Source organism: Notamacropus eugenii, chromosome 5 (genome assembly GCF_028372415.1).
Source record: "Notamacropus eugenii isolate mMacEug1 chromosome 5, mMacEug1.pri_v2, whole genome shotgun sequence".
Classification (NCBI taxonomy): Eukaryota; Metazoa; Chordata; class Mammalia; order Diprotodontia; family Macropodidae; genus Notamacropus; species Notamacropus eugenii.
In genome coordinates, this window is record NC_092876.1 from 406896870 (window position 1) to 406912796 (window position 15927).

General features: G+C 38.6%; 1 protein-coding gene across 4 annotated transcripts in view; it reads left to right on the plus strand.

The window, feature by feature from the left end:
- EIF5B (eukaryotic translation initiation factor 5B) overlaps positions 1–15927 on the plus strand; it is a 73762-nt gene that overhangs the window by 44429 nt on the left and 13406 nt on the right. For all 4 annotated transcript variants that reach the window (XM_072616819.1, XM_072616820.1, XM_072616821.1 and 1 more), the window contains exons 7-14: positions 1174–1272; positions 1750–1833; positions 3359–3433; positions 4680–4969; positions 12753–12860; positions 13074–13184; positions 14118–14185; positions 14910–15051. In XM_072616819.1, coding sequence (XP_072472920.1) covers positions 1174–1272; positions 1750–1833; positions 3359–3433; positions 4680–4969; positions 12753–12860; positions 13074–13184; positions 14118–14185; positions 14910–15051 — 977 coding nt within the window. The remainder of the gene's footprint in view (positions 1–1173; positions 1273–1749; positions 1834–3358; positions 3434–4679; positions 4970–12752; positions 12861–13073; positions 13185–14117; positions 14186–14909; positions 15052–15927) is intronic.

The following is a 15927-nucleotide window of genomic DNA, read 5'->3' on the forward strand; positions in this document are numbered from 1 at the left end:
AATCTTAGGTTATTTGAATTAGTGTTTGTAGACACATAAATTTCATCCTCCAGACTTCTTACAGGAGTCTATTTTGATTGAAGCCTTGTCACTTGACACTTACATTTTTGAGGAAAATTAAATAAAGTTGGTGTTCTTCATCTGAACCTGAAGACTATTGATTTGTACCCTGTTCCCTCTATTTAAAAAAATTGGACAATTTTCTTTTGTTTTCCTAGAGTTTTTTTCCCTGAGTGATAAATCACTGCCTCCTTGGGCTCTCAGTGCCACACTTTATTTTTCTAAGGATCTGAGATCTTCCATTCTTACTAGTTTTAATTTTACTCTTCCTTTACTTTACTTTGAGTATTTTATTTACTTGAGCCACTCTCCTCCTGGGAGTCTACTGTTTCATTAAAATTTTCCATTATGTTCCACTCTGTTAATTTTCATGCTTGTCTAAAGAATTTGCCTTATTTCCAAGTTTTCTTTCATGTCTCTTACTGTGATTTTAAACTGCTCTGCAAGTTCTTGTAGATGTGTAGTTCTTGGTGTAGTCCTTTTGTTGTGGAGATTTTACCCATCTTGTTTGTTTTCCCATGGGCTTTTTTTCTCTTTTTGTAAAGATTTCTTTCTTCCTTTTTTTTTTTATTGTATCTTTCTTCTCCTTGTTTTATTTATTTTTTTTTTTGAGACATCATTGCTTTAAGATGGTGCAGGAGATCTAGACTTGGTCGTAAATATCTAGTTTTGACAAATCTCAGGACTCTCAGTTGAGCTTTGTTTACGTTCTCTACTTTGTCAATATTTTGAGCTTGTTTGTGGTGATAATGGTTGTCCAAGCTTGGGGGGTGCCTGTTATGTTTTTCATAGGTTTCAATAGTGGCAGTGAAGGTAGTACCTCAACTTCTATTCTGGATCAGCAGGTTTTTGGTGGGGCTTCTGTGTCATAAGTTGACATCTTTTAAAAAAAATTACCCCCCCCTTCCCTTTCTTTGTTCCTTATTTCTGTTTTGCTTTGTGTTTTCATTGTTGCCATAAGATATACTATCTCCCCTCCCCCAGTGTATTAGGAAGTGTTAACATGTACAGTTACATGCTAAAGAATGAGAAAGATTGGAAAATTCTGGGAAAAAATATTTTATCTATGTCAAAAAGCTGTTACTTCATTTTTTTTGTCTTTTACCCCTTTAGGTGTTGAAGTGCCATCTAAAGATTCTTTGCCAAAGAAGAGGCCAATATATGAAGATAAAAAGAGGAAAAAACCACAGCCACAACAAGAAAATAAAGAAGGTTAGCATTCTGACTAGTTTCTGTCCTTAGTTTTGTTTACCTTCTATTTCTTGGCCTCCATTGTGACTTCCAGATATGAAACCCTTACTCCCTTAAAAAAAGAGAGAAAAACAAAAGCAGTGCTTGGACTCTGTAGTTCTTGATAATTTTCCATCATTGTCACCAACCAATGCACTTTGTTCTTTTTAGTATGATCTAGTTAACTGTGATATTCCAAAAGAAATTGTCTTGTGCATCATTAGAAACTGAAAGTATGAAAAGTAAAATTCTCATCCTTTTTTCCCTTTTCTAACCTAAACTTTTATGGACTGTATTTCAAGAAGAAAATGTTTGAGTAGGAATATACCGAATTGTTTTGTCATTAGAGTTCTGTACTTGACTCATATTTTTCCAGTTGTAAGAGGAATTGATCGAAATGCCTTGTACCTTGGTAGCTTTTTCAGTAAGTATATTTATTTTATTTCTTATTTTCATTAGAAACAATAGAAGTGAGTGTTCCAGTCGAAGTTACAGAACAAGCTATTCCAGAAAAAGAAGAGTCCCTGCCTCTTGTGGAACCAGGTCAGTAGCATCAGTGAGAGACAGCTGGAGGGATCTCACTCTTGATTGAAGAGGATTGACATTCCATAACTTTGTTCTATCCCTGTTTAAAAAAAAAAGTAGACTTTGTATGTTTGATGGTAAAAGTCCTAGCGAATACACTCTTCTTCCTTTTTCCTGCTTTTCAGTGTACCTTTCATCTCCCATTTTCACTGCACTGGTTAATGGCAGGCATTCAGATTCATCTGTTGATTTTTTTTTTTTGGAAGCCCAAAATCTTAGGGGATAACTGGAAGAGATGAAATTCTAATTTAAAAGCTGTGGAAATAGTTTTGAAACCAAATTAATTAACTTTTAAAAGCTTTTAAAAGGAATTTTGAACTTTTTCAGAAGAGAATTTAGTTACAAAAGTCTTACTATTTTTAATTCAGTTCCCTAAATGGGAAAAATGTTTAAAATGGGTAACTTAACATATAACATTTTTGAGAGTTTGCTGGTAGAAATATTTTGCCTTGTTGCAAACTTACATATACTCAAGATGTATTTTTGATCTGAGTAGAGAGGGAAAAGGAATGCCCAAATTCATAAGATTCATAATGAATAACACACAGTTCCATATCTTGTCCTTATCCATATCCGTTTCCATATCTCAGCTGAAAAGCATCCTGCTTATCTTTCACTAAGTTTTATTGAGAGTAGGCCATGATTAATTGACCTAGCAATGCATCACTGGGGACAGTTCTCTGGATTTGGAGTCAAGAGGACTATGGTTTAAATCCCAGTTCTAGTCTCTTTTGTGATTTTTGTGGAAGTTAGTTTACGTCTTTGCTAGGTTTCAGCTTCCTTAACAGGAAAGTGAGGGGCTTGGACTCTGGTTCTAAATTTGTAATCCTAATAATGCAGTCTTTTTGTTTGAGTTCAGGAATTGAAAAGAAGGTCCACATTAAGTCATATAATTCCCTTACGTTGAAACATAGTCAATTTGTGGATGTTTGTGATGGCACAGAGTTCCACAGTTCTGATAGCTGAGATTTCTTTGTTGTTGCTTAGTCTTTTATTGGTCATGTCCAACTCTTCATTACCTCATTTGGAGTTTTCTTGGCAAAAATACTGCAGTGATTTACCATTTTCTTGTCCAGCTCATTTTCCAGGTGAGGTGACTGAGGCAAAGAGGATTAAGTGACTTTCCTAGGCTAACATAGCTAGTAAGAGTCATGCCGGATTTGACTTAGCAAAGGTATTTCTTCCTGACTCTATGCCCAGCACTTTATCTGCTGCAACACCTAACTGTCCAGTTTTAAGATTTAATTATTGTTGTTTATACTTTGAATTTGGAATGCCTGTGCAAAAATATGGACTATCTTAATGGGAGGATATTTGGGATTTTTATTAAAAGTAAATTGTAAACAGTTTTTGCTTTGTAAGTGTTTTCCAGAGTTGCTTATGTTTCACTTCTTTTTAATTTTATATTGAACAAAATTTTAATTGTGTTTAAAAAATCTTGTAATTAAGTTTCTGCATATTTGATTAAATATTTAATTTACAGAAGAGGAAGAAGAAAGTGAAGATACTGGCTTGGATGATTGGGAAGCAATGGCTAGTGATGAGGAAAGAGAGAAAGGTAGGATTTTAAAGTGCATGTTGCTAGGCTTAGATAAATCTATGTTTTTTTATTTGTGTGTATGTGCACGTATGCATGTGTACATTTGTGTGCCTATATATGTCTGTTTATTGGCAGTAAGTCCTTTACTGAAAATACAATCCACCGTTTTTCTTACTAAAATGCCACTGTTCTGCTTTATGTTGGAGCACAGATTGAAGCTGTTGCTCTTATTTGCTAGCAACATCTACCTTCTGAGCATGGTAGCATTTTCCTCTAGAAATCACATAATAAAGGGTGTAACTGCTGGTTCTTTGCCCAGGCCACGAAAGCCTGTTAAGCCTGTTCTACAGTAGAATATATAATGCTTTCCCTGCTAACTTGTCCAGGGCCAATTATGGGTTCTTAGCTGTCGCCTCACTTGCTAGGGACAGACTTTCAGAACTCCAGGCCACTTCACTGATGGTGGCCTGGGGTAAGGAACCTGTGACTGCTGGGGTTCATAGCGTCACAGAATTTCAGAAGAAAAAAGGGAACGTTCTGGCCATCTTGTCAGACTTCTAACCAAAACAATTCCTTCTTCAGTCCTTTCCTTGAACAGCTTTAATGAGGATATATGCACTGTGTTCCAGAACATAGTTTGTATAAGTAGCTCTAATTGTTGGGAAATTTATCTTAAATAAAGCCTAAATTTACTCTTTACAGCTTTTGCCTATTGATCCAAGTTTTGCCCTGTGTGCTTAAACATAGCATAACTAATCCCTCTAATGCATGAAAATCCATTAAGGAACAGATTTATTGGGGATTTTTTTTTTTTTTTGGTAAGATACTGTGGTACTAGATGGAGGTACTGAGGATGAAATCAGAGATGTGAAAGACTGGGCAAATTAGGAAAACAGAATTGGGCATTTAGATGTATGCTCAAGAATATGCCCTCTCTTTCCTCTCCCTCCTTGATTCTGCCCTGAGATCAGGAGGAAAAAGAGTGGTTAGATGCCAGCTTTGTAAGTTGGTTCTTTACCTTAACTGCATTTTATCCCATTAGTCTAAATCCCGCATTTTCAGATTGATAAGTAATATAGGTTTCCTAACTTGTAATTTGGCACTATATTCTGTCTATATCATCTAACATTTAGAGAGAGAGAGTGTGTGTGTGTCTTACTAGTTCTGGATGTATTTTATTTTTGGATAATGAAATTACTTTTTAACTAAGGACTAAGTACTTTTAAATCACTTTTTTTAAATGGCCAAATTATTTTCTTGACAGAAAGAAACACTGTGCATATTGAAGTAAAAGAAAATCCTGAAGAAGAAGAGGAAGAGGAAGAAGAAGAGGAAGAGGAGGACGAAGAGAGTGAGGATGATGAAGATGAAGGAGAAAGTGATGGAAGTAATGGTATTGATGAAGATGACAAGGTTTCAGATGAAAAAGATACTGGGAAGTCATCAGTAGATAAAAAACAAAGTAAAGAATTTAGCTCTGAATCTGAGTATGATTCAGATGATGATCGAACTAAAGAAGAGCGTGCCTACGATAAAGCCAAAAGGAGGATTGAGGTGGAGTATCTCTTAAGTGTTTATGCCTCCTCTCTCTGTATGCCCTTTCCTGCTCAGAAGGGCATGCATCCTATTCCTTTTGATAAGGGAGAATGGATTTCTTTCATTACTGAAGAGTTCTGGTTTTCTGCACACTTTCAGGCCAGGTGTCTTTACACATTTGGTATTATCCTTTTTACAGACCTTTGCCTGCTTTCCAGCTCTGTGGAAGTGACCTCATCCCACCTCTGAGACTGCTGATGACCTCTCTTAACTGTTAAGCATTTTGATTTTCTCTGTATCTCCCACCCCCAAAATCTGGCAGTACTGTTTCAAGGTTTTAAAAATATATTTTTTTAATTTCATCATTAACTTTAATTGATAATCCAACGTCATTCTGAAAGCATGCCTCTTACCAATGTTTGGGTCTGTAGGTATTGTTTATGGATAGATATTTGTTGTATGACATTTAAGGAAAGGTTGGAAGGAGAGGTGCTATTGTTTCAGGAACGGGTGTTTGTGGACCACCTTTCTCTGATCCGTTTATGTCATGCAAAAAGCTGTGAGCAAAGATACTAAGTGTCACAGTAGTTCCGTGCACCCAGATTTTCCTTGCATATTACTTTTTGTTCTGCTCTCTGAAACTAAACAACATAACAGCATAAGGCTAGTCCTTTTTCCACGTGATCACCCTTCATTTACGGGGAATACCGCTGCATACCCTTGTCCTGAGATCTGGCCATGCTCTTCCTTAACCCACACCAGTGCATAGACATTGAGGTGCTTTGGTTTGGTTTGGTTTTAGTGTCTTTCTAAACTAAGTCTCTGAACTTTATGTCAAAGTTTCCTTTTCTCCAGAACTAGGTGAAGTAGATCATTCTCTCTAGAATGGGCTGTATGCCTTATAATATCTGTGGCCTAGCCAGTGTCTGCCTCTGGCTCTCTTGCTCTTTCTTTGTCCTTTCTTTCCCTCGCTCCCTCTCCTTACTCTCCCCATTTGTCCCTTTCTTTCAGGGTTTGAGAGGAGATAGTAGCTAATGTAGTCGTAGTGATTTGACTTGTCTGACACCTGTTGCTTTCTATCTTCAAATTTTCTGTAGTCCTTTTCAGGTCGTGCTGCATAATAAACCCTTGCTGACTAATGATTAATAGGTTGTACAACAGACCCTTTAATTACCTGTTTGTCAGGTTCCTGTTACAGAATTACTGTACAGACATGTCCATAATTCATGAGCATACTGATCTTCACTGACTCCCCAATAGCCATCAGTATTTTTCTCTTTTATTTTTTTTATTTAACTTTTAACATTTATTTTCACAAAATTTTGGGTTACAAATTTTCTCCCCTTTTATCCCCTCCCCCCCCCCAAACCCAAGCATTGTAATTGCCCCTGTAACCAATCTGCTCTCTCTTCTATCCTCCCTCTCTGCCCTTGTCTCCGTCTTCTCTTTTGTCTTATAGGGCCAGATAGCTTTCTTGACCCCTTAACCTGTATTTATTATTTCCTAGTGGTGAGAACATTACAGTTGATCCTAACACTTTGAGTTCCAACTTCTTTAGCTCCCTCCCTTTCCACCCCTTCCCTTTGGAGGACAAGCAATTCAGTATAGGCCAAATCTGTGTAGTTTTGCAAATGATTTCCATACTAGTTGTGTTGTATAGGACTAACTATATTTCCCTCCATCCTATCCTGTCCCCCATTACTTCTATTCTCTTATGATCCTTTCCCTCCCCATGAGTGTCGACCTCGGATTGCATTCTCCTCCCCATGCCTTCCCCTCTATCCTCCCCCCCACCCTGCTTGTGCCCTTGTGCCCCACTCTCCTGTATTGTGAGATAGGTTTTCCTATAAAAATGAGTGTGCATTTTGTTCTTTCCTTTAGTGGAATGTGATGAGAGTAGACCTCATGATTTTCTCTCGCCTCCCCTCTTTATCCCTCCACTAATGAGTCTTTTGCTTGCCTCTTTTATGAGAGATAATTTGCCCCATATAACTTCTCCCTTTCTCCTCCCAATATTTCTCTCTCACTGCTTGATTTCATTTTTTTTTTTTTAAGATATGATCCCATCCTCTTCAATTCACTCTGTGCACTCTGTCTCTATGTATGTGTGCGTGTGTGCATGTGTCTGTGTGTACTCCCACCCAGTACCCAGATACTGAAATGTTTCAAGAGTTACAAATATTGTCTTTCTATGTAGGAATGTAAACAGTTCAACTTTAGTAAGTCCCTTATGACTTCTCTTTGCTGTTCACCTTTTCATGGTTCTCTTCATTCTTGTGTTTGAAAGTCAGATTTTCTTTTCAGCTCTGGTCTTTTCATCAAGAATGCTTGAGAGTCCTCTATTTCATTGAAAGACCATTTTTTCTCCTGAAGTATTATACTCAGTTTTGCTGGGTAGGTGATTCTTGGTTTTAGTCCTAGTTCCTTTGACTTCTGGAATATCCTATTCCATTCCCTTCTATCCCTCAATGTAGAGGGTGCCAGATCTTGTGCTATCCTGATTGTATTTCCACAATACTTGAATTGTTTCTTTCTAGCTGCTTGCACTATTTTCTCTTTCACCTGGGAATTCTGGAATTTGGCCACAATGTTCCTAGGAGTTTCTCTTTTTGGATCTCTTTCATGCAGTGTTCTGTGGATTCCTTGAATATTTATTTTGCCCTCTGGTTCTAGAATCTCAGGGCAGTTTTCCTTGATAATTTCATGGAAGATGATGTCTAGGCTCTTCTTTTGATCATGGTTTTCAGGTAGTCCCAAAATTTTTACATTGTCTCTCCTTAATCTATTTTCCAGGTCAGTTGTTTTTCCAATGAGATATTTCACATTATCTTCCATTTTTCGAATCTTCTTGCTATGTTCTGTGATATCTTGCTTTCTCACAAAGTCCTTAGCGTCCATCTGTGCCATTCTAGTTTTGAAAGAACTATTTTCTTCAGTGAGCTTTTGAATCTCCTTTTCCATTTGGCTAATTCTGCTTTTGAAAGCATTCTTCTCCTCATTGGCTTTTTGAACCTCTTTTGCCAATTGAGTTAGGCTAGTTTTCAAGGTGTTAATTTCTTCAACATTTTTTTGGGTCTCCTTTAGCAGGGAGCTGATCTGCTTTTCATGCTTTTCTTTCATCTCTCTCATTTCTCTTCCCAGTTTTTCCTCTACCTCTCTAACTTGATTTTCAAAATTCTTTTTGAGCTCTTCCATGGCCTGAGCCCATTGGGTGGGCTGGAACACAGAATCCTTGATTTCTGTGTCTTTGCCTGATGGTAAGCATTGTTCTTCCTCATCAGAAAGGAAGGGAGGAAATGTCTGTTCTCCAAGAAAGTAGCCTTCAATAGTTTTATTTCTTTTCCCTTTTCTGGGCATTCTCCCCAGCCAGTGACTTGACCTCTGAATATTCTCCTCACACCCACCTCGCCTCCTGGTCCTCCCAGCCAGCGTTTGGGGACTGAGATTCAAATGCTGCTTCCCGCCTTAGGGCTTTTGGCGGGGGCAGGGCTGCTATTCAGGGTGAGAATTAAGTTCAGGTGGTCAGGTTGGGGCAGGGCTGCCTCTCAGGCTCAGTTCCCTCAGGGGGTTTATGTACAGACCTTCCACAATGGATCCAGGCTCCCTCCCGCTTGGGGAGCCCCTGTCTGCAGCCGCCTCTCAGCTTCTACCTCCGGGGGGGGGGGGGGGGGCAGCCCGAGCCATGGGGGCACCCCACTCCCCTCTCGACCCGCCAAAGAGATTCTCTCACCTACCCCCGTCACCTGTGGGTGGAGGGACTTGTGCGGCCGCTGACGATCCCGTCCCTGAAGCCTGCTTGGGTCTGTTTCTCTTGGTGCCGAGGCCGCAGCAGGTCTGGGCTGGGCTGGGCTCCACGTCTGCAGCGTGACGGACCTTTTGCGAGAGGTTTGCAGGTCCCTCTGTGGGTGGAGGGACCCGCGTGGCCGCTGGAGATCCCGTCCCCGTAGCCCGCTCGGATCTTTTCCTCTCAGTGCCGCGGCTGCTGCAGGGCTGCCCTCTGCTCCCAGTCCCGGCACCCAGTCCGCAGCGCAAAGGACCCCCCACAAGAGGTTTGCAGGTCTCTCCGGAACAGAAATCTCCCTCGCTCCAATATTCCGTGGCCTCTGGGTGCAGAATTCACCATGAGTTGGTCCCCTCTAGCCGTTGTATGGGTTGTGGGTTTGGAGCTATGTGTATGTGCATCTTTCTACTCCGCCATCTTGGCTCCGCCTCTCCAGTATTTTTCACATATTCTATATCTTAACAATACATTCTATATGTGATGATGTAGAGCTTATATACCATATGACATATGCTTGAGTTTGTCCTCTGGAACCTCATGTTGGAAAACATATTATAGGAGCTCTAATGAAAACCAGGGGAGGGTCTTTCTGTAGAAAAATCATCTAGAAGGCGTGACTTACTGCTTCTACATCTCAAAGTCATCTGCTTACATTTTTAAAAAATTTTCCTAGAATTATGCATTGATGGTGTGAGGCCTAGGACTTGGTTACCTGTCTATTTTGAAGTTATTATGGAATATGGAGTAAGATGTTGGTCTAATCTTAATTACTGCCAAATAACTTTCCAGTTTTGCCTACAGTTTCTTGTCATCTTAGACGCATTCTCCCAAGTAATTTAGGTTCTCAAATTTTGCTGTAGAAAAAGCCTAAGGAAGGATTATGTAGGCTTGATATTTCAGAGAAGGGAGGAAAGTATGAAATCAGAACCTTAAATTTCTTCATACAAGAGAATTTCATTAGAGAAAAATTTGTTAGAAAAAAAGGGAGGCGAAGCCTTGGAATCACAAGCGAAGGGCACCAAAGGCAGCTGGAATGGTCCTGAGGAATCTTGTGAGTTTTACATGGGTAATGAGGTGCCCTGTGCTTTGCTTCTCTGATGTGGTAGTATGATTGTTTGCATACTGAATAACTAAACATTTCTTTTCCTGGAAAAAAAAAATCCAAATAATGGCGTAAATAGAAATGAGGGCTACTAAAGTATACATAAGAATCCTTACAGGTGCTTATTGACTTCAAAAACTACATATTTCACATTGTCTGTGTATGTTTTTATTTATTTTGTTAACTATTTCCCAGTTTGACTTAGGCTACATTTAGAAGTAATGGAGGCCCCAGCGTGTAGGCTACATGTTCTGCACCTTGGCTTCAACTGCTCAGCCAGGACCACAGGGCTAGATCTAAGGTATTTGGAGTTAAGAGATGTATAGATAGTACAGAATCTGCACATGATAAGATTATTTTGTCTCAAGCAAAATCAAGAGACAAAAATACATAGCATTACCAGTGAATAGGTGAGGCTGACCCTTAACTCCTGGATGGAAGCTTGTAAAAAAGAGAATTAGAAAAGAACCAGCTGGCATAGCTTTCACAGCTATAACTAGAGGAAAGAATACGTAAAAAAGTGATGGAGGCAGCCCCCTCCACCAAACCCCACAATTTTGATTATTTGAAACTGAGAGTCTTTTGAACTAACGAAGTCAAAGTTATTGCAGCTCTTATAAGAAGGGAAAATACTAGTTTAAGCAAAAATCTGTGCATCATATAGCTCTCAGTAAAGGCTTGATATCCAGGATGGATAGAGTGAACTAACACATGATGTAAGACAAGGAGCCTTTACCAGTGGATGAACCATAGATCAGAACAAATACTTCCCATCAGAAGCTCTGAACACTGTTAGCCGTAAGAATGTTGCTGTCCATTGCTAATAACAATTTATGGACTTTCTGACAGAAATGCAGATCAAAGTCAACTTAGAGGTTTCACTTTATACTTAAGAAATTGATAAAGATGATAAAGGATATTAATCAGCAGTGCTGGTTGCATTGCTTAAAGATAGTTACTGTTAATACAATATAATTAGGTATATACCAATGGAGTTGGTGAATTGGTCCAAACATTCTAAAAAATTACCTTGAATTATTTTAGTTACTTGGTAAGTATTTCTGTGTCAGGAACTGTTTTAAATGCTGAAGAAGGGCAAAAGAAGACAGTCTGTGTCCTCACAGTCTAAGGGGAGAGTCAGTATGCAAACAAACATGGTCAAATCATGCATGAGGTGAATGGGAAATAATTAATAGAGGGACCTACCAGAATTCATAGGAATTAGGAAAGGTTTCCTACAGAAAATGCAATTTTAGGTAAAACCTGAAGGAAGCCAGAGAAGCCAGTGAGAGATGAGGGGGCAGCATTCCATGTATGAAGGACAGCCTGAGAAAATGCCACAGTGGAGAGGTTGAGTATCTTGTTCATGGAATACAAGGAAGAAGGCCAGTGTCACTGGATTGAAAAGCATGGCGGCATGATATGGTGTAAGAAGATAGAAAAGGGAGCTAATGAAGGGCTTGAAATGCTAAATACACAGTTTTGGTTTTTATCCTGTATTTCATAGCATTCCACAGGAGTTTACTGAATGTGAGGGCGATAAGGGCAGATTGGAACTTCAGGAAAATCCCTTTAGCAGCTGAACAGAATATAGATTGCAGGAGGAGGAGATTTGTGGCCGGCAGACCACTTCATTGTTAGCAGCCTCTTGCAGTAGTCCAGGCTTGAGATAATGACTTGCTGCAGGAGGGAGGGCAGTATTAGCAACAGAGATGTTCTCAAGGCGAAATCAACAGGCCTTGGCAGCATATTGGATATAGGTGGTGAGAGAGTGACAAGTAGAGGATGATGTGTGGATTTTAAGTTTGTGGACCTGGGAGGATTTTGTTGGCCCTCAATAACAACAGCGAAGTTTGGAAGGAGGGGAAGATTTAGAGAGGGAAATACTTAGTTTTGGAGATGTTGAGATTTAATAATGTGTATGGAACATGCAGTTTGAGGTGTCCAATAAGACAATCAAAGATGCAAGACTGAATAGAGGTTTGGACTGATTTTGAGAATCGTTAGCATAAAGATGATAATCCAATTTTTGGGAGTTGCTGGCATCCCCAAATGAAGTATGTAGAGGGAGAAGAGAGCCCGGGAAAGAACCCTGAGTTTGTGGGTGTGACCTGGATAATGATCCAGGAAAGGGGATTGAGGAGTGGTGCAACAGAGGAGGACTGCCCTGGAATTCTCTTAGCTTCTTTTTTGGGGCTGCCTCGTAAGAAAACCTTTCCAGAATCTTGTTACTCAAGGTTTACTGCTATACGCACAGTGATAAGATATGTACACACAAGGTAACACTTTCAGTCACTAATCAATGGAAGGACTTCTCTGGAGACACAGTAATGGTTCAGAATCTGAAAGATGCAATCTGTGATGCAAATTTTTATCTGTGGTATTTGGGTGAGATTTGGATTCTGGTCCCAGCACGGTTATCAGCTGCCTGGTCTTAGCAAAGTCCCTCAATTTCTCTTGACAACACTTTGCTCCCTTCCTTAATAAAGTTTTAGGCTGGGTTCTCTAGGGCCTTATCTGGCTAACAGTTGGATAGTGGTGAAAGTTTTAACTTAGGTCTTTCTTTTTCCTTCAAGCCTGCCCTAGCTGTTACCACTTCATGTTTACTGACTTTTTCTCCACTTCCTGCTGCCCCTCCCCCTCTCAGAGTAAAAGCAGTCTCTTCTTTCTCAAATTTGTCATGGTATTTTTCTTGGACTTCTCTTCCACATGTCTCACTTTCCCTCTTAGGTTTTGGGGCACTCATGTCCTCTCCTGTTTTTTGTGTATGTCTGATTTTCTCTTCTTTCAGATTATAAGTCCTTTGAGGGCAAACTGTATTTCGAAGCTGCCTTTGTAGCCCAGTTACTTTGTAACATGGTGTGATAGGTTTTGTTGAATTAAGTTGAAATATTTAATTTTATTTCTTTCTATCTTAGAAACGGAGACTTGAAAATAGCAAAAGTGTAAATACGGAAAACCTAAGAGCCCCTGTTATCTGTGTATTAGGACACGTAGATACAGGAAAGACTAAAATTTTAGATAAGGTAAGGAAACATTTTATAAACTAGGTTTTTAAAGTTTTGATTGGTTAGATGCTTTGTTTGTAGGCTGCTGTTGTTTACATGCGTTGTTAAAAATGTAAATGAATTATTCTTAGAAATGATTAAGAATTATTTTAAAACGTTCCTTATGTTCCACTATTTTTCTTTTTTTCATTAATTTTAGAATGCTTATTTGTATTTACCATTTTCTCCTAGCTTCGTCATACTCATGTACAAGATGGTGAAGCAGGTGGTATTACTCAGCAGATTGGAGCCACGAATGTTCCTCTTGAAGCTATTAATGAACAGACAAAGATGGTGAAGAATGTAAGTGAGGGGGACTTTGTAGTGTAGAGAAGACTTTGTCGATTTGATCTAAAATTCTGTTTCATTTTTCTATATCAAATAGTGTGTATGGTATATTCTCCATGTAAAAAGAAATGTAAATGCAATTTAAATGCAGCTATGGTTCCATAATTCACATTAAGTTAGAATTAGTCTAGCCTGACTTCCTTATGTAATCAAGGAAATTTGTATACATTCTGAGGCATTTTTGTAAATATCCTATTTTGAAAATATTTGAATTTGCACAGATATATGCAGTGAATTTTCCATAGCTTGAAAACTGTTCATAGCAATGGGTAATGCAGTTTTTTGATTGCAGTTTGTTTACATACCTACTTATAAGGAAAACCAAATACTGTTGTACTCTGTAAATAACATAGGCTCAGATATTTTCTTTAATTTCTCAATTTTGAGGTTGATATGTATGGTATGGAAGCATGTAGCCAGAATTTTAGAATCTCTTTAAAATTGGATTACATAAATTTCAAACTGCTTGAATGCCCCTTTGGTCTAGCTTTTTAGCCATAATAGAACTGAAGTTTCACTCTGTAATAAGTGAATTCTAGTCACAAAGTAACTGAACCTCTTATAGTATATTTAACAAAAGGTTTTCAGAGTTGAGTATTTCTGTAACACACATTATGTGTGCGTGTGTGTGTGTGCGTGTGTGTGTGTGTGTGTGTGTGTGTGTGCGTTACCTATTCAGTTCTATATTCCAAAAATTGATGGAGTTTGCTTAGTTATTTAATCAGTTACTTTATTTTAGAGTAAATTTAATGGAAAAAGGGCTCTTTTGAGTGTTGGGTGATGAGCTAGCTTACAAATTGACGGATCACTGTCAGTGAGGTTCTGGCTGCTTGAAGTATTGTGTTCGTGCTTCTTGTATATTTGTTTTGTCTTATTTCCTAATGTTAGTTTGACAGAGAGAACATTAAGATTCCTGGGATGCTTATAATTGATACACCAGGCCACGAGTCTTTCAGGTAAGAACAAACAACATTTACTCTCTAGTGAAGTTCTCTTTGCCTGTTTTCTTCTAATCCATTGTGAATTTGACTTTTGTTAATTTGTGATGTACTATCATGTTTACAGGTTTCCTAAATTGAATATGTACATACAAATTGATATAGGAAATAATACTGTTGGTGGTGTGAATTTTTTATTCTCCTTTAATTTGGAGTAACCAACACTTTTGCTGTATGGAAAGTAGACATGACTGGCCTCAGTAGGGTGTAACTTCTAATGCTCAACCAGAGAACCTCTTGACTGACCAATGGTGCCCTTCCTCTAGTCTTTTGTTTATACTTCTTGAAGGCTGTTAGTGAAACTGGTGGAGATACGAAAAGAATTGACTCTAGGTCTTATTCACTCACATAGTTCGTCTCATTTCGATGAGATATCCCATGTTAAGGTTACTGGCATGTTTGGACCACAACTGAGAGGGATAAAAGAATGCTGAAGCAGTGAACACATCACTGAGTTTGCAGTCAGGATTTGTGCTTCAGCCCTTTCTCAGCTGCTGTGATTTTGGGCAGGTTGGTTCATTTCCATGAACACTGGATTCCTTTATAAAAGGAAACATTTAAACCATATGGCCTTAAGGTCTTTTCCAGCTTTAGATGCATGATCCTGCAGTCTTAGTTAAGTTTGGGAGTCCTTGTTTCACCCTCTTGATTTATACCTTTTCTTCCTCTCCTTTTTTAATAGTAATCTTAGGAACAGAGGGAGCTCACTTTGTGATATTGCCATTTTAGTTGTTGATATTATGCATGGTTTGGAGCCACAGACAATTGAGTCTATCAACCTTCTGAAATCTAAAAAGTGTCCCTTCATTGTAGCACTCAATAAGGTAAGATGTGTGTGTGTGTGTGTGTGTGTGTGTGTGTGTGTGAGACAGAGAGAGAGAGAGAGAGAGAGAGAGAGAGAGAGAGAGAGAGAGAGAGAGAGAGAGAGAGAGAGCAGGAACATGTATGTCAAGGATTGTAATACAGTTGTATATTAAAATTAGTTGCATTTATACTCATTCTCAAACTCTGGAGATTCCTTTGGTTCAGAATGTAAGGGTGCATGAAAGACTGTTTTCTTTGTATTTCTTGAATATAAAAATTAAAAAGTGTGTCTGTATGTGTGTGTTTGTATAATGTTGCTAGAAGTGATTTCTTTTCTTAAGTTACTTTGGTTAATGTCAAGTTTCATGATTATTGCCAATCTTGTTAAGACATGATTGTCTTTGGATCTTGCTATTTCTTAGCTTTGAACAAAGGAGGAGTTAAAAGGAAAGGGTTATATCTTAAGAAGGTTGTGTTTGATGCTTTATTCTTGCTTGTTTGTTTTTTTAATTCGTATGTTTCCTCAGGGGCTTGTGGCCTCTTGAATGTGGCTCACTATATTAATTAAAAAGTTTTGCCTTCTTAATAATATTTAATAACATAAAGTATCCCAAATTCAGTGACATCTATTTATAATAATGCTGATCTAAAAATTTCACCTTCAGTACCTAAAATTATTAGTTACTAGGCATTTTACTTCATATAATTAAATTGAAGAAGACAGGATTTGATCTTTATTTGGCCAAATTTGGGGCAGCTCCGTGGTACAATAGGTAGAATGCCAGGCCTGGAATCAGGAAGAACTGAGTTCAGATCTGACCTCAGACACTTATTAGTTGTATGTCACTTAACCCTTGTTTGCCTCAGTTTCCTTATCTGTAAGTGAGCTGGAGAAG